Source organism: Pleurodeles waltl, chromosome 1_2, assembly GCF_031143425.1.
Source record: "Pleurodeles waltl isolate 20211129_DDA chromosome 1_2, aPleWal1.hap1.20221129, whole genome shotgun sequence".
NCBI classification, from domain to species: domain Eukaryota; kingdom Metazoa; phylum Chordata; class Amphibia; order Caudata; family Salamandridae; genus Pleurodeles; species Pleurodeles waltl.
This window is the reverse complement of record NC_090437.1, coordinates 1,230,761,926-1,230,780,742: the sequence shown is the minus strand read 5'-3', so window position 1 is coordinate 1,230,780,742 and position 18,817 is coordinate 1,230,761,926. Positions and strand designations below refer to the sequence as shown.

Sequence of the window (18,817 nt, the reverse complement as noted above, 5' to 3'; positions counted from 1 at the left end):
CCGGCGGGAGCCGGCATTGCTGTCACAGAGAGGGAGCTGCTAAATATGCAGCTCCCTCTCTGTGAGATTAATAGTGTTCTTTGTCTCCCTGTCCGCATTTCTGCAGGCAGGGAAACTGAGGAAACTTCCATTGCAGCATGTGAGAGCTGTTTGACACCCAGGAACATAGCAGGAGCTGGCCCGGGAGGTGGTGGTCCCCAGGACAATCTATGGCTCCTCGAAGGGGGGTGGGGGTGGAACGCATGGCCCTTTCCAATGCTAAGTTGCCCTGGGGGGTGCCCGGGGATACTTAATGGGGCCAGGGGTCCATGATGGACCCCCTTCTTTATTTAAATTCAGCCCCAGGAGGTGGTGATCCCCAGGGCTGGGAGGAGCTGAGCAGATCCCGTCTTCATTATTACTTAAACCCCGGGGAGGTGGCAGTCCCCGGGGCTAAAGAGAGGCCACACGCCCACCCCCTCATATACAATGTGAATTAAGCCCCGGGGAGGTGGCAGTTCCCGGGGCACGAGCGGGCCCAGTGGGCCCACCTGCATAATAATAATAAGCCCCGGGGAGGTGGTGGTCTCTGGGGCATAAAAATGCCCTAGGAGGAGGGCCCCATGTGCCCCCTCTTTTATTTTAACACGCACCTGGAACTTTTCCGACCTAGCGACATCATTCAAACAGGCAAGGGAGCCCGCACTTGTTTTTTAAAAATGTTTTTTGCAGATTCGTGACCCATCGCAAATTTGAAGGAAAAAAAAAAAATGTTTTGCCCTCGATGGGGTGGGGGGGGATGGAGATGGGGCACCAGAGCTAAGGGTTAAGGGTGTCCCTACCCTGGCCTCTTTTCTTATTTTTTGCCTTTTTTTCTGGCAGCCAATCAGATCTCAGCACGAGATTGGGAGGGTTTGCGGAGCCTTCACATCCCTATATATACAAATTTGTTTTTTCTTTAATATTTCAAAAACTACTTAACAGATTTACACCAAAGCTAGCTTTCTGCCACATTTGGTGTAAATCCATGTAGTGGTTCGCCACTATTTATGTTCAAAATCCCTATGGAAATTAACATGGAGAAAACACTTTTTGGGACCCCTTCTTTTTTTTGGCTCCCGCTTGACGGATCACCCCCCGAAACTTTCCAGACTGTAGATGATGTGAGTGTCGTATTTTTGGGGGAAAAGTTTGTGACGATTCATCAATCGATGCCAAAGATATAGGCAAGTAAAAAAACACTTTTTCTATAGAAGTTTTCTATAGAAACTAGGTTCTAACTATAACTACTTTGTGACGACACCCACTGTGTTCTGTGTTACACACACTCAAACAAGCAAAGGCTACAGGGACGTTATAGTTAGGTTCTTAATTTACTTGCACAAAACTACAGAAATTCAGCAGTTATAGTTAGTTAGTTATTTCAAGTAACTATAACTTGCACCCCCGCCATCCACAGTTTTTTCTTCAATAAGTTAACTGCTGATGTTTCATTGATATTTTATTGACGTTATAAAAGTTGTCATGAGTGCTGTTATATGTAGGGTAACTAGTAGTGTATGGCGAGGGCGCGAGTTATAGTTACATTAGGGCGCGATTTATAGTTACTTGAAATAACTATAACTGCTGAAGTTCTATGGTTTTGTGCAAGTAAATTCAGAACCTTACTAGACTGTCCCTGTAACCTTTGTTTTTTAAGTGAATTTCTATTGTTTTTTAAATTCTATTTCCTAATTAGAACATTCCTGTAGCCTTTGTTTTTTCCATGAACTTCTATGTTTTTTTAACATAAAGTAATTTAATTACTATATGTTAACCTAACCACTGCCACGCATGGCCTTCACCTGTGAGTGAGTGCATGAGTCTCTGAGTTGGTCTGTGGGTGGGTCTGCCAGTGGGTGCGTGAGTCTGTGAGTGAGCGTGTGAGTCTTAAGCGGGTCTGTGAGTGAGTGCGTGAGTCTCTGAGTGGATCTAGGGTGGTTGTGTGAGTCTCTGAGCGGGTGTATGAGTGCGTCAGGGTTTGAGTGGGTCTGTGATTGGGTGTATGAAGGTCTGAGTGGGTGTATGAGACTAAGTGGGTCTGTGAATGGGTGCATGAGTGTCTGAGAGCTTCTATGAGTGAATGATTTAGTGTATGAATAAATCTGTGAATGTTTTTGAAAAAAAAAGTATTTGCCAATATTCACAAATTTGTTGCGATGTTACACGGAGGAGCCGCACTGAGCATCTCGACGTATTAACCAATATCGCGCCTCGTGAAAAAAAAAACAACTATAAGGTCATAATTTCACCCTCAAAGATCCCTATATCACAGCCCTGGGGCCAGGGTATCTCCACCCGGACCCCTTATGCTACTTTTCATTTTATTTTTCAGCCCCAGGGACCGTGTCCCGTTACCTAAAATGGAGGCCGCAAATTTCTCGTCAGGTTGCGGCCAACCAATCACAGCATTCCTGTTGGCGCGTGCATTTGTGAATACGTTGCGATAGATGCACAAATCTCATGATGGAACCGTAGCACTAGATAGACACATTTATTTTCCCTTAAATATCTCGAAAACCACTGAACGGATTTACACCAAATAGCAAAAAAGCATAATCTGCGTACTGAAAGCTACTTTTCTGCCAAATTTGGTGTAATTCCATACAGCGGATCGGGCTGCAGTTGTGTTCAAAATTCCTATGGAAATTAACATGGAAAATGCACGGTTTTTAACCCCCATCCCTGTTTCTTCACCCCTGCTTGACAGATCACCCCGAAACATTCCGTGCGCAACAATATTCACTGATACACTTTAAAAAATATATTTCGTGAAGATTTATCAAACGGTGCCAAAGATATAGGCAAGTCAAAAAAATATTTTTCTATGGAAACATGGTCCTAACTATACCTACTGAAGACTGCCAGTAGGTTTTTATATATATATATATATATATATAAAATAATATATATATATATATATATTTCGCAGTTCTTCTAATACCGTGTAGAAGACAACAAATGGAAGTCCAAATATACTTTAATCAGCAATGCTTCCTCCCAGTACAATATATATACACGTGTGTGTGTGTGTATATATATATATATATATATATATATATATATATATATATATATATATATATATATATATATATAGCTTAATAGTACTTACAGATATGCAAATATGTAGTAGACCTAGGCTGCCATGGCACAGTGTTCTTTACATAGAAGTCAGTGCTACTGTAAGTGCTTCAGTGCCCCCATTAGAGCTTACGGATATTTCATGCGTTCAGTTTGCTACAGAGGAAAAATATTTGCCAGGATGCACAATGTGATCTTTTAAAATACTGTTTGTCGATTTACTGGGTCTTCAAACATAGTGTTTGCTTATTGAGTATTCATTCTTCTTCTCCCAAGTCCATTACAGTTATTCCATTATGGCATATCAACTGATCCATTCTACCAGGGCCTAGTGGCAGAATGATGAATATTGTGGAGAGTGTACATCCTTGTTGGTTGTCTCTCTGTAGGCAGTAATTCTCAAATATATGGCCATATACTTATCAGTGTGCATTTGTTCATTAAAAACTAGGACTACCTAAAACTTCATCCATCAGACACCCCTTTTGCTGTGGTCTAGACACAATCAACTATTAAGTATATCAGGGATATTGGGCAAGAGGTGCTGTTAGGACTTGTGTTGTGGATACTGGTGTGTCTTTTCTTCTTCATGTGTACTGCACTTATACAGCATGTCAGATTATGGGGGTCATTCTGACCAACGACCACGGAAGCACCGCCAACAGGCTGCCGGTGCTTCCTGGCCAATTCTGACCGCGGCGGTAAAGCCGCGGTCAGAAAAGGGAAACCGGCGGTTTCCCGCCGGTTTTCCCCTGGCCAAAGGAATCCTCCATGGCAGCGCTGCAAGCAGCGCCGCCATGGGGATTCTGACCCCCTTCCCGCCAGCCTGTTCCTGGCGGTTTACACCGCCAGGAAGAGGCTGGCGGGAACGGGTGTCGAGGGGCCCCTGGGGGCCCCTGCACTGCCCATGCCAATGGCATGGGCAGTGCAGGGGCCCCCTAACAGGTCCCCAGCAAGATTTTCAGTGTCTGCTTGGCAGACACTGAAAATCGCGACGGGTGCACCCGTCGCACCTCAGCAAATCCGCCGGCTCCATTCGGAGCCGGCTTCATCTTTGCTGGGGCTTTCCCGCTGGGCCGGCGGGCGATCTTTTGCAGATCGCCCGCCGGCCCAGCGGGAAAGTCGGAATGCCCCCCGCGGTCATCTGACCGCGGGGCGGTGTTTGGGCAGAATGACCCCCTATATGTCTTTTACCGCTTTAAAAAAAAAATCCAACCCCATACACTGAGTGTCAGGTCTTTTCCTGCTTGGATGTCTCCTGTCGTTTTTTTTTCATACTTGCTTTGTTGTGATTTTTGTTTATGACTTTGTTCTCCGTACTGGCGACAGTGCTTTCGGGGGCAAGGTTTCCCCGAATTTCTTCTGTTTACTTATTTCAATATCTGTTTGTAATCAATGTAGTTCTCACCAATGTTTGTTATCAATACTTTCACAAATCCCCCATGTGGGTTTTTAATACTTTAGTTCTTTATCCATTGTGCATAGTCATTCATGCATTTTTCTTCATTTGTCTCCCTATTCATAAGTTGCTTTTTTAGTCCATCCATAAACTGATTTGGAAACTATTATTTGTTATTAGTCTGTTTTCCTCCCTGGTTAGTTTTTTTAAAGCAAAATAATACCTTAATACGAGGGGTGGCAATGTTCTTCGGGTTATAGAAAAAGAATAAAAGAAGCAAATCTGTCCTGTCCTTTTCTATCAACGTCTCTATTTCTAAAACAAGGTCATAAGTGTATAGAGGGTTCAGATATTGCCGGCCTGTGAGGCACACAACTTTGATACATGACGAGATTACCTATAGCACTGTTAATATATGGCAAGGCCCTATATAATTGTGCATGTTGGTTATTAAGACCTTGGCATCACAGCGGCCATGACAGGGTCAGATACTGATGTAAATCTATGTGTGCAAATTACATGAGTGTCGGACTAAAAGAGTGTTCAACCAGTGTGTTCAATTTTGTTTCATCACGTAGGTTGTAGAGCAAACGTTTTTTGTGTGCTGCCACTTCATAGCAAATTAGTACACTATTCAGCAGGGGCAGCTCCTCCATTAGGGCAGAGGAGCATTGCCCCCTCGTCAGCAGCAGCAGCTGCAAACTTTTTACCAAAAACGATAATAAACTGTGTTTATTATTGTTTTTTTTTAAAAGGGGCGGGCCACAGGCTTTTACGAGCACTGAGGGAGAGTGCACGGCTGTCTCGGGCCAGCCAAACACACAGGCGCAGAAGGCTCTCTCCAGCCCAGCAACACTGTTGCCCGGCTGGAGAGAGCATGCACAGGCTCCCAGTCTGCCTGTGAGTGCTCTGGCTGGGCGCTCCCAGCCAATCCTGACGATGCTCTGAGCAGCGTCAGGATTGGCCGCAGGGCTGGCTGGGAGCCTGTGCCTGCAGCCAGCGGATGGAGTGGTGTGGTGGCGATAGAGGTAAGTGTTTTAAAAAAAAAAGTTCATTTAATTTGTATTTTCACCGCCTGCTACCTGACCCAACCCTTCTGCGAGCCGCGACTGCTAGGCAGGAAATGTGAGGTTTGTAAATCACGCGATTCCATAGCAGCAGCAAATGCAGCTCCTAATAAATGTAGCAGCTATTAGTGTCAACCCTGTTTGGAGAGAAAGTTTTACATTTTGCAGAGTAGGTACCTGGAAATCAGTGTCATGTAGCTTTTGCAGTCAATTTTAGAAACACCTTTATCTCCTATTTATTTTCTACTTTTACACGTTATATTACAGCTCTCTGAAGTTGGGTTTGGGCCTGCAAGTTTAAGCGGGAGAAGGTGAAAAAAAGAGAGTGCCTGTATGTGTTGTTATTTTGTATGTACATGAGTGCCACTGAGTATGTTGTTGTGTGTTTGCATGTTTTCTGGGTACTTTCACTTGTTAACAATTCCAGTGCTTTTCCTCTTATGATTATCTTGTAGGGCTTCCAATGTATGTTTTAGATTGGAAAAAACGTTTGCCTTGTTTGTACTGAAGTACTCTTTGTCATTATTTTCAGACAGTGTGTTACTTATGGGTCTCTCATTTGATATGACCACAGTCTCCACATGACCTGTAGCCTTCTTTTAAGTTCCATGAAGAGCAGAGACTGGTCTGATATATCTCATTGAAGCATTTTACATACTTATGGCATTCCACTTTTGGCAGGAGTAAGCTATTGCCAGGAATTTATGATAAAACTTTTGTATCTGCCTCAGCTGGAAAAATCTCAGTTTTTTCCCTACATCCGAGTCTCGGGCATCTTTTATTGATAGTCACTCTACTCATTGCCTCCAGGTATCTTTCATTAACAGTCACTCTACTAATGTTAATCACTTTGGGGGTGATTCAGGAGGAGCTCCTTGGCAATGACTTCAGAGTACCCTTCATGCCCAACCCATGGCCTGCTCTCCTGATTTAGAGGTGGGCGGACCGAAAGTATGCAACGATGAAGAATACTCCTTCTCTGTCACTCAGAATACAAGCCTTTGGAGGTTAGCTATCAAGGTGGTAGATCAGACGGCTTTTTTGCAGTCCATTACTGAGGGGCAGTAAAAAATATAAAATCTTGCACAACATAGGAGCAAACTCACTTGGTGTGAGGGTTGTTAATTTTTCATTTCCCGCTTTGGAATTTAGTTTTCGAAAAATAAAAAAACTGTGTAAAAGTTTGACGGGCAGCCATCCTGTTTGACAATGTCTGTGGCACATTGAACATTGACAATTAGGAAAGTACAACCATATGGCCAGATGAAGCAACAAATGGAACAAATGCAAATTTTCCTTATTGGTCGAATTAACAATGTGGTTTCAAGGAACTTGTGTGCAGTAGGAATTTGTAGTTTGCCTGGAGAGTGTGATAAGCCTCACTACTAATGAATAACAGAAGATTTGTGTTGAAGCTGATCTCACATACCTTGAGGAAGTTTATTAGAGGATGCTTACTGTCATTACTAAACAGCAAAATGCATACCTGGTACCGATGAAATATGCCAATCAAACAACGATAAACTGGCCATATGTATTCTTCACAGGTGAATTTTGGTGGGAAAGTGGAACACTTATTTCTGACAATTTAGTATTATGCTTAATGTTACATCTCAACCGGTAGAATCACGTTTCATCCTGGAAAAAAAAATATTAAATTACAAACTCTTGTAGTAAATTGTATCAGAACCATTCAAAAGATAATTGTGTATGGATGATATCCTTTAACACAAAGGCAGTCAGGCATTTTCATTGGGTATCATTAGTTACTGAGTTCTAGTTTGCAGATGGCCAGTCACTCAAGGAATATTTTTTAAGCATATCCCATTCCATTGTCATCTATCTGCTTAGCTTAAATTGTGCAGGCTAATATCATTTTAACAGAAAAACAACCACTCCCCACCTTCTCTCCATCTCTTACCTCTTTCCTCTCCCTCCCATGCTGGTCACGTAACACCCTTAGAGGCGGAGCTGAAAGTCGTTCAGCCGAAGAGTGCAACAGTAAAGAAACAGGAAGACTCAAGCAGGAGCAAAGGGGCCTTAAAAAAGCCACAGTAATAGATCATTAACCTATAGACTCCTGGTTAATGTGAGTATATTTACGTTTATTACATGAAGAAAGAGAGCCTTTTATCCAGTTTTACATTTGAGGAAGGATGTATACAGGAAGATGTATTCTTTGCAGAAACATGGTAAATGATTGCGGATGAAGGCTGTTTGATCAGTGTGTTCTTTCTGTTTTCTTACTAATCACAAAGGTATCAGTCTTTATTCTCCTAAAACCAGGTAACTCTTTAATATGGACAACTTAAATGATTGGGTGTCACGCCTAATAATGCAGTTTTACTCTCAGGCCACTTGCAATAGTCCTGTTAATATTAATGGAATATTACACCCAGATATAGTCTGAATGTTATGGCAAAATACAGGGAGTGCAGAATTATTAGGCAAATTGTATTTTTGAGGATTAATTTTATTATTGAACAACAACCATGTTCTCAATGAACCCAAAAAACTCATTAATATCAAAGCTGAATATTTTTGGAAGTAGTTTTTAGTTTGTTTTTAGTTTTAGCTATGTTAGGGGGATATCTGTGTGTGCAGGTGACTATTACTGTGCATAATTATTAGGCAACTTAACAAAAAACAAATATATACCCATTTCAATTATTTATTATTACCAGTGAAACCAATATAACATCTCAACATTCACAAATATACATTTCTGACATTCAAAAACAAAACAAAAACAAATCAGTGACCAATATAGCCACCTTTCTTTGCAAGGACACTCAAAAGCCTGCCATTCATGGATTCTGTCAGTGTTTTGATCTGTTCACCATCAACATTGCGTGCAGCAGCAACCACAGCCTCCCAGACACTGTTCAGAGAGGTGTACTGTTTTCCCTCCTTGTAAATCTCACATTTGATGATGGACCACAGGTTCTCAATGGGGTTCAGATCAGGTGAACAAGGAGGCCATGTCATTAGATTTCCTTCTTTTATACCCTTTCTTGCCAGCCACGCTGTGGAGTACTTGGACGCGTGTGATGGAGCATTGTCCTGCATGAGAATCATGTTTTTCTTGAAGGATGCAGACTTCTTCCTGTACCACTGCTTGAAGAAGGTGTCTTCCAGGAACTGGCAGTAGGACTGGGAGTTGAGCTTGACTCCATCCTCAACCCGAAAAGGCCCCACAAGCTCATCTTTGATGATACCAGCCCAAACCAGTACTCCACCTCCACCTTGCTGGCGTCTGAGTCGGACTGGAGCTCTCTGCCCTTTACCAATCCAGCCACGGGCCCATCCATCTGGCCCATCAAGACTCACTCTCATTTCATCAGTCCATAAAACCTTAGAAAAATCAGTCTTGAGATATTTCTCGGCCCAGTCTTGACGTTTCAGCTTGTGTGTCTTGTTCAGTGGTGATCGTCTTTCAGCCTTTCTTACCTTGGCCATGTCTCTGAGTATTGCACACCTTGTGCTTTTGGGCACTCCAGTGATGTTGCAGCTCTGAAATATGGCCAAACTGGTGGCAAGTGGCATCGTGGCAGCTGCACGCTTGACTTTTCTCAGTTCATGGGCAGTTATTTTGCGCCTTGGTTTTTCCACACGCTTCTTGCGACCCTGTTGACTATTTTGAATGAAACGCTTGATTGTTCGATGATCACGCTTCAGAAGCTTTGCAATTTTAAGAGTGCTGCATCCCTCTGCAAGATATCTCACTATTTTTGACTTTTCTGAGCCTGTCAAGTCCTTCTTTTGACCCATTTTGCCAAAGGAAAGGAAGTTGCCTAATAATTATGCACACCTGATATAGGGTGTTGATGTCATTAGACCACACCCCTTCTCATTACAGAGATGCACATCACCTAATATGCTTAATTGGTAGTAGGCTTTCGAGCCTATACAGCTTGGAGTAAGACAACATGCATAAAGAGGATGATGTGGTCAAAATACTCATTTGCCTAATAATTCTGCACTCCCTGTAGTATTTCTGGTATTCATTCATAGCCCTTAAATCTTACACTTGTTTAGTCTCGAGCACTGTGATTTCTGCCCTATTCCTTTTTGCATTATGCCATAGGGATTTAAGGTCATCTTTGAGGCTAGATGTGGTAAGGTTGTTCGTTCTCCATTATCAACCAGAATCAGTTAAGCATGTATGCAAAGGTAGAGCTGTGTCATTAAATAATTTAGGCAGGAGGCATTTCCATGGTGATGGAGGCAGCACTGAGAAAGATCTGGCTTCTTGTCTTTGTATCCAAAGAATGCTTAACTCGACCCATTGGGACATGACAGGTGATTGAAATTAGGCTAGATTAGTCAAAGGCCAAATTGCCAGAAAATATCAAAGGTATGGTTGCTGTGCTTTGTACAAGAATAGAAGAATTCTCACATTCAACTATGGAAAGTGATCTGCACATGAATCAAACATGCCCCATACTTCAATCCTAACGAATGGCCATGGTCCAGCATCACTGCAATCAACAGAAAATCAACATAAATGGATAAAAATGCATAAGCACTGAATCACATACTCAGATATGACAAATACACATGCCCAATGTAAGCAACACCAAAAGCACATGTAACACACCCGCTCATCAAAAACACCTACGAACAAGTAGAAAACACACACACCTACTGGAAAAACACCCACATTTTGTGGCTCACAATCTATACACTTCCACCATTGTTTGACTCAGACCAGGCAATCAGTCTCATCACACTTGCATGGTCAACAACTATAACCTCATCCACATCCAACTCTTCAGCATCCATACCCCACCAAGACAACTCATACTTATCAACGTAGATTCTACAGTTCTTTACACTCTCTACATCAGAGACTGTATCAGACAATGTAATCTGGATGCACTGTTTATTACAGAAACATGGTTAAGCATGTCCTTCACATACACCTTAGACATCCTCATCCCCTTTTCAGTCTGCCAGCTGCACTCACAAGAAAAGATCACCGTCAACCACAGTCTCACCATCAAACACAAGTACACAACCCTGCACTTTCAGCGATCCAGCACAACTCATGTCATTCGAGCTTCTGTCCTTCTACTTCCCCCATCAGCATCCCTGACAGCCATCCTTAACATCATTCACATATCAAATAGTCCCAACAATGTCCTCACAGAAGAAATCACAGACTTGAACACACATCCGACATTCTCCAGAGACTTCAGCCTTTCCTGAGGTTCATGCACTAAGATAATGACTTACTCTACACACCCCTCAACACTCTGAACATCAAGCAACACTTTGCCAGAATTACACATTGCAAACACAGAACTATATACTTCAACTGTCTCCCTCAGTTGAATGCAACCTACACCAACAACATTAAACAGATTGCCTTCAATTTCCCAGAGTTTCTCCCTCAATTGGACAGCCTTCAACTTCATCTCACTTACTGAACATGTCAAAATCCACAGCTCTCTCAAGGCCAACACTTACAAAGATTATGTTCTACCATACACTGTGGCAGCCCACCACAGGAATTTATTTACACCCCTCCTCAATGCCGCCAATGCCTCCCTCTGTCAAGGTATCTTCCCAGATGCTCTCCAAACAGGCCTTATCTCCAGCTGAAAAATCCCAGGCTTCAATCAAACGATCTTGCCAACTATCATGGCATCACCCACTTAACTTTCATCTGAAAAATGATTGAAGAACACTCCTTTTCAGTTACAAGATCAGATCAGCAAGAACTTCCAGGACTGTCAATCTAGTGAGAGACGTTCATTGTTGAGGAACAATGTGGGCTAAATGTATACATATAGAAAAGTATTTAAATGATGGCATCCACCATATTGCAGCATGATCTGAAGTCATATTGATGTTGGCTTTAGGTTGCCTGTTGATTATGTTTGAATTCATGTTTTCAGCTATCTATCTGGGTATTACAAACACAACTGTTCTGAAAAAAGATAAAAACTGATTTTGAGCCTCATTATGACTTTGGCGGTCCCACCACGGGAACGCAAAAGCTGCAAGGAGGACACCACCGCCATGGTAGTGACGTACTCCCCCGAGCATATTATAATGTTCCTGCTTGACCAGTGGAAACATTGCAGTATGCTTCCTGCTGGGCTGATCGGCGGGATCAGTGCTAGGATATTGGCCTCAGCTCCTTTAAGGGAGTCAAGGCCAGTATCCTAGCACTCCAGCAACCTCTGAATATGCATTGTCTTCAAAGCAGACAGTGCTCATTCCAACGTTGCTGTGCAGGGGGGTCCCTGGCACTGGCTTTCCACCACCCTTTTCATGGCAGGGTCCCCGCCATGAAAAGGCTGGTGGAAAGTGGTGTTGCAGTCAGCCAGGCAGTGTTCAGTTCAAGTGCCGCCATGGCAGGTTACAAGCCCAACCGCCGTCACCTGATTGGGATCTATGATCCTGGCGGGGACAGCCGTCTTTAGGCAGGTCCACCCACCTAAGTTGTAATTGGGCGGTCGGACCGCCTGGGGAGTGGCGTTCTGACCATCAATGGAAGTTTGGCCGTCCTTGGACCGCGACACTCGGAATGAGGCCATAAGTCTGTAGTTTAATGATGAGTGAGATGGTCATTGTTGAGGAACGATGTAGAATAAATGTATCTCTATGGAGAACCCTGTTTTTTATATATAATAAATGCACGAGGTTATGCAGCGTTAAACGAGCATCTCCTGTTTTTGTACTACCCTTTAAATTGTCAACAACATCCTAGTCACCAATAAGAATGAACCTGTCTCCTTGATCTTACTTTACTCAGCCACTCTACAGCTTTCTGTTGTCGTCCTCCAGGCAGTACTCCGCACCCTGGAAATATGACTGAACGTCTGTGACACAATGCCTGGAAATGCAGGCAATATATATTATAATGTGCTCAAGGGGCAGTTGGGTCAAAAAGTAATTGCTTACTTGTGAGGGACGGTTTGGGGTCACAGAGACTGTACGTGACTCATTGAAGGACAGACTAAGAATTTTTATTGTTTCAGAACAGATATCGGCAGATATGTAGATGAAAATCAGCAATGAATATTTTTCATTCAGCACCTGATTACTCTGTAACTGAACTGGGCTGTACACATAGGTGCACTTAAGGTTATATTCAGGGAGTCTGACCTGCAAAGACTAACCAATGGAAAAGCCAGCTTGCAAGTGTTTGAGGAGTAACAGTCCCTTGTTATTTTGCTGGGAACAATGAGGGCCACACATTGCGAGCATGCTGTTGATAGCGGTCACCCTATTCTCGGGCAGTGGGTGATGAGAGTCTCAGTTCAGGTCACAAGGCAGAACAGACTCTGGCAGTTGCATGTAGAGAAGGCCACCCATAGACCTGGCCTTCCAGAAATACAGGGAGTGAGCTGCCGCGACTGCGGGTGTGGTAAGGCTCAGAAGCTGCGCACACTCAACCATTGCTGGATGAAGTGATGTGTTGCACTGAATTCGGAGCATGAGAGCCTCACAAGGTTGTCAGTTACTTTCAGAAGTAATGCGCTGCACAAAGACTTGGGCATCCATGCTGGGCAATGCCTTCAGTCACTTAAAAAAGTGATTGTACAATGCATGGCTTTGGACACATGGCTCTCATCATCATCAATATCAAGAGGAAGGGTAACCCCAAATATTTTGAGAACCTGGGATGATACAGTCTATATAGGGGACAGTGGTTCACTGTAGAATCACTCCTAGAGAGGTTGTCTATGCTCTGTATGGAGACAAATAGAAGATATTTAGAGACATGTAGCAACCAAATTATAAACACAATAAATACGCCATCCCCAAATAAAACAATGATTTCAAACACATGGAGATCAGTCAAAGTTATAGTGTATAGTAGCGTATTTCCACAGTACAAAATAGTATTATATGTAGTATTATTAGCGTTTTTTGCAGTATTTTCAATTATTTTCAATTACTTAGAGAGTAAATACCTTCTATTGTTTTCTATTTAAAATATAGGGAACCTCTCATCATCATCAAGTACACAATGTGGCGATGTAGGTTTTAGGCATACAGGCTTCTCGCAGTCATCTGGTGCGGAACAGGTTACAGCAAGGCATGCTTCCTACAGATGGGCCTCTAACAGTCATCAGGCTCAGAACAGGTTGCAGTGATACAAGGTTCAGGGGGATAACAGGACATAGCATGCCAGTTTGAAGTATGCGCACAAGGGAGCGCATAAGTCATTTGAGCAGTGGTTCACAGCTGCTTCCCTCGGCAGACTCTACTTCCCCAGCTTTTGATGGCTAGACGCTTATGCTACACTTGGTCTGTGGCTGAAAATCCAGGTTCTGTCTGTACCGGGCAGTCTGACTCCCAGTTCAGTCAGCAGCGGCAACATAGTTTCTTCAGTAAACATGGATATGGTTGTTACCCTGACAACACAGGCAATTACTTGCCTTCCTGGTGTGCAGAGGTCCTTCCTTGGGTGACAAGAAGAACACTGCATATGCTGGAAGGAATTTATATCAATCCTGGAGACAGTTGGGTTTTGCAAAATTGCAGTCTGTTTCAAAGTTCAGATAATACATTTGCAGAACTAATCACAGTGAAGTTCATTCCTATTTTTGGTTGGCTTGAGCGACATGGCCACCATACGAAGGTACAACTGCTGCTTTCCTTTTGGTGGATTGCTGCTAGGCTGTTCTTCCTCGCAGCACACAGCACAGGATATTGGTGGAGGTCCAGTCTTTTTGTTGGGAAGGTGTCACAGACTAGGTTTGCAAGCCACATATTTGTCCAATAACACTTCTGTGGCCTGGTCACATCTTGATCTGGCAGAGCTAGTACAGTGACAGTCACTTGCTGTTCTTCCTATAAATGATGATTCAAAGCCATGCACTGCACTTCACTTTAGAAAGCATACAGGGAAATGGTAGACTAACTAGCAACTCCACTAGTTGGGGGGTAGGGATTGGGGATTTCCGGGGGAGGGGATGGGGCATCAATAAAGTACTACACATATTTACCAGGGAAAGCCAGCAGGCAGGTTTCCCTGTGGGGCACACGCAAAAAGGGCCTACAGCCACTACTGTAATTCATCTTCCACCAACTATTAGTAGTGACATGGTCTGGGCAAGTGGATGGTAGTCACCCACAGTAAGAGGAGCACCACTGTGGGTGGTCTTCAATATCCCAACAAAGCCCAACACTTTCTATGTGCAAAGGACACACCACAAGGCTTTATAGTGGTAAAAACTCAATAGAAAAAGAATCCCAATACAGGAAACAAATCTTCAATCGCTAATATTTTATTATTAAGTTCCGTGATGCTTTGTGTTCATACAGTTACACTGCAGCCAACCCGTTTTTCTCAGATGCATAAACTGAGTTTCAGGGCTGCAGAATGTAAAGATATAAATATATAGGTATAATAATATACATAACTAAACTGATTTAGTCCAGTTATCGTTATTGTGTGGCATAACTTCACATTACAAACTTTTTGCATAATACAGGCACTCATATACAACACAAGCAACTAAAATAGATACAATCAGGTATTTTGTCCATGATTAAATCTCATTTAAAAGAAAATGTTTCATTTTTATACACTTTAGTACACCACTACAATTGCTTGTGTCTGGAACTCTGTTGGTGAGAAACACACCATAATCAGGCAGAGCGGTTGTTAAGAGAGTTGTGAACCAGGTCTAAAATGGGGAGCATGGGGTCAAGTGGATATTATCCCCATAGCCTGAACATCCTAAGTAAGGTCCAGGAATTGATACCTAATACATGCTCTGAAAATGTTTATTTTCTTCTTTTTTTTCGAAATAAATCTGCATCCTCAGTTGAAGTTTGTGGCACGAAACTGAAGTCCAAACAAAATCAGAAACTTGAGTTTTGAACTTAAACATGGCATTAGCTAAAGCCAGATCTTTTTCCGAACCAAAAGCGGACACTTGGAAACATGAATTGCTTTGTGTGTCTAGTGCTCAATTGGATAAAGGTTGCACAGTTCGTTACTTGTGTAATACTGTGTGGAGCAAGCGGGATGTATTCTCACCTTATTAAATAAAGTGCTAAAAATGTAGAAAACTGAATTTCCTTCAGATGCGTTTACAAAATAAGGAATGGAACAAATAGGTTTTTCTCTAGCCTTAGAATGTGAAGGTGAATCTCAGTTTAAGGCAAAAGGAATTTGCACCATGCCTCCCCACAGATGCATCACATCTTTTTTCATGAATGTTTTCTCCTGCATAAAGATTCTTGGCTGAACACTACACTACACATATGAACTGATGTACAAACAAAAGATGACTGAGCAATAAATAGCAGTTTCGCAATCTGCTTTCTGTTATTTTGCCCTAGGCAAAAATATTCATGTTATGTAGATCGGGCGAAGTATGTTGGAGTCACTTCCTTTAATGTGGGCATCAAAAAATGTCTCAAGTGAAAATTTGCTCAACTGTTCCACCAGTTGAAAGTTTATGAAATCTGTCCCTGATAGTTTTCCTACGTGGTAGGAGAACGTGCTTCTTCTCAAAACCCTTGCATAGGCAGCACAAGGTTAGATATGTACATTTAAGTTGGTATAGCTGTGCAGTCCTTTAACAGATCACAGCATCATGTTTAGAGTAACCAGGCACTGCAATTGAAGATGATTCTGAGTTCTCTAGAGCTGTGATAGCCAACCAATACGCTACATTCTTATCCAGGAGCATTTGAAATGTGCAAAGTTGGATTGACTGTGTTAACACAGTTTAAAGAATCCCCAGTAACAAAACCTGCAATAAGTAGGTTTTGCTTTTTTTGCAGAAAGGCTAGTCAAGGTGATGATAAAAGTTTTAAAATCTTCCATACCCATATGTTTAGTTCCCTATAACAATTTTATGTTCTTTATGTAGTTAAAGTGAAAATAGATGTTAGAAAGATGTTATATAAATATACTTATATATACTATAATTCAGGAATTTAAAAAGAGGAAGCTTTGGCATGAAGTTAGGATCCTGTAGTCTGGGATTATTGTGTTCATAGTGATCATTAAAATCTGTTGTACAGCCGGAAGCATGAAAATAGGACTACATTGTGTGCTCTGAATATGTTGAATGATCCATCTATAAGGGACAGAGAAGCCACAAAGCAGAGGTATTTTCATTTCATTCAGGATTTGTTGTTTGTCAACCAATCTATGCAGAGGGTTTATGACTGCCCTCTCACTGCTGTGGGAAACCCATGCTTAAGAGCTGACTCTATTCTGCATGCAGTAAGCTTTCTTTAGTCAATAACCAACAGAGTACAAATATTGAAAAACCTATAGACCAAGAACCACAAATTGTGTTAGATTAACACAAGTAGTTCGAGCTGAGTTACCACTCGGACAGTGTTGGAGCCACAAGAATTATTTTTCCATGATGAATATTTGCAGGCAACAGTGGGATCTCAGTTTCTCATTACTCCTCTTACTTTGTTTCCCACAGGCCCCACCAAGGACTCTTAGACCTCGCTTCAGGACACAAGGTACCGCCACCTCCAAAAGTGAACCAATGTGAGCGTGGTGAGCCAATCAGCAGCAAGAGCCATGGAATGTCTCCTCACTGCCTTAAACAGACCTACTCACTCATTCCATCTTACACAACAATAAAGTGGATATATGCTGGGTGTGCAGAATGGCAACTATACACTCACTTCTACTTCTTGTTCTCCTACATGAGTCTGCAAATTACTGAACGCAAGCTACACACATGTTTATTTATGTACATATAACTATCCTTGTATGTTCATCCACCGCTGTACACAGAAAAAAACAAGCTGGGAAACATCTCCTCGACTTGTTCATTGTCTTGTGTCTGCTTATGAGTTACTTCATTACATTTCGGATATTTTGCCAATATACATTGCTAAGGTGATGTTCTACTCAGAGTTGCTACTCTCATTGGATTTAAACTGTGAATATAAATAGAAAACAGAAAAAAAAACAGAATAAAAATGGAAACCTTAAGGTACATTGACTACGCAAGTTGTTTAAGGAAATTTCCTAATGGCAACAAATTTTATGATGTGCAAATAGAATACTGCTCCAAGATAAGATGTGTCATTTGCGGGACGAGACGTTCAGGGTGGACATGTACAGAGGGAGCAGGAATCCAATCCAGTCAATGGGGAAAAGCAACAAAAACATAAATATTGGTAGTCAGCATATGTAATGCAATATCCCTGGTTAATGTCAGCTTTAGTGTAAAACATAATCACTCCGTTCATGAGAGTCACATGACGCTTGATGTGAAACTCAACCTCAAAGTGTCAGTCATTTTGTTGGCATACATTTCTGATTGTAATTCTGAATGTGGGAGAAGAAAAGGAGGAAGTGATTGAAATACAACTGATTGATGTATATGAAGAGGTTGACCATAGTGAGCTCCAAGCATGCAAGCCAAAAAACACTTAATGCCGTGATCTCATGCAGCGTCTGAACTCATCCAGTTGCAGCAGAGTAGCAAATCCACTTCTTTCACTTGAAACCAGTGGCAGTCATTTTGATGCATACTCTGTAAGCGTCAGCAGAAGCTATTGTGTACAGTCAGTGGAGTAGCTGTTACCAGATTGTTGCATGCTGTCAGAAAAAGGGGTTTATTTGATAGTAATGAAACCTGCCCTATTGATTATCTGAACTTGGCTGTTGTCACTCCATTGGCCTTTTTATCAAGAGACTTTGATGCAGACATTAAATAGAGAAGGAAATATAGAGAGACCATTCCACTGGTGTCCACTAAGTCTCCAACCATAACTGCTTTGTTGACATCAAGAATTTACTGCCATCAACAAAGAATGAGTACTGTGCCACATGTCGCTGCAGAATAAGACATGGTCAGTGAAAGGATGGGAGCGGTTGTCGGGCAGGCCCTAGGTTCCTTTCCCGCTACCTTAGTTATTAACCATTCAAAGGCGAGAAAACCTAGAGGGAAGATCAGATTCAGGGTTCAGTTTTTTGGGGGGAATGTGTGTACCTTTGGTATTATGGCTTTAGACTTGTTTACAGGGAGCTGTGTCATTGACGATATCCAGTAGAATGAGCTTAGGGCTCGAGACATCTGATCACTAAAATGGACCCCTGCTGAAGGCGTCTGTCGAACATTTTGATAGACCAGCCCATTTTAGAAGAGCTGCCATGATCTTCAAGCATATCCACTATACGTTCTGTACATGGCACATCACGCCATCTACAGCTCCTGCCCTAATTCCTCAAGGGCAATTTTTTGCTGTATGTTCCAACATGGGCGATCCCCTCTGTTTATCTTACTTGTTT

The 18,817-nt window shown here is 42.3% G+C and overlaps 1 protein-coding gene across 5 annotated transcripts in view; it reads left to right on the top strand.

The window, feature by feature from the left end:
* Positions 1–17,516, top strand: part of REEP1 (receptor accessory protein 1) — a 319,570-nt gene extending 302,054 nt beyond the window's left edge. For 4 of the 5 annotated variants that reach the window (XM_069204348.1, XM_069204337.1, XM_069204378.1 and 1 more), the window contains one exon: positions 16,992–17,516. In XM_069204348.1, the coding sequence (XP_069060449.1) occupies positions 16,992–17,063 (72 nt within the window). In that variant the 3' untranslated portion in view covers positions 17,064–17,516. Of the gene's footprint in view, positions 1–7,531; positions 7,658–16,991 lie in introns of all 5 variants that reach the window. The other variant, XM_069204369.1, reaches the window with a different exon arrangement.
* Positions 17,517–18,817: the final 1,301 nt, after the last annotated feature.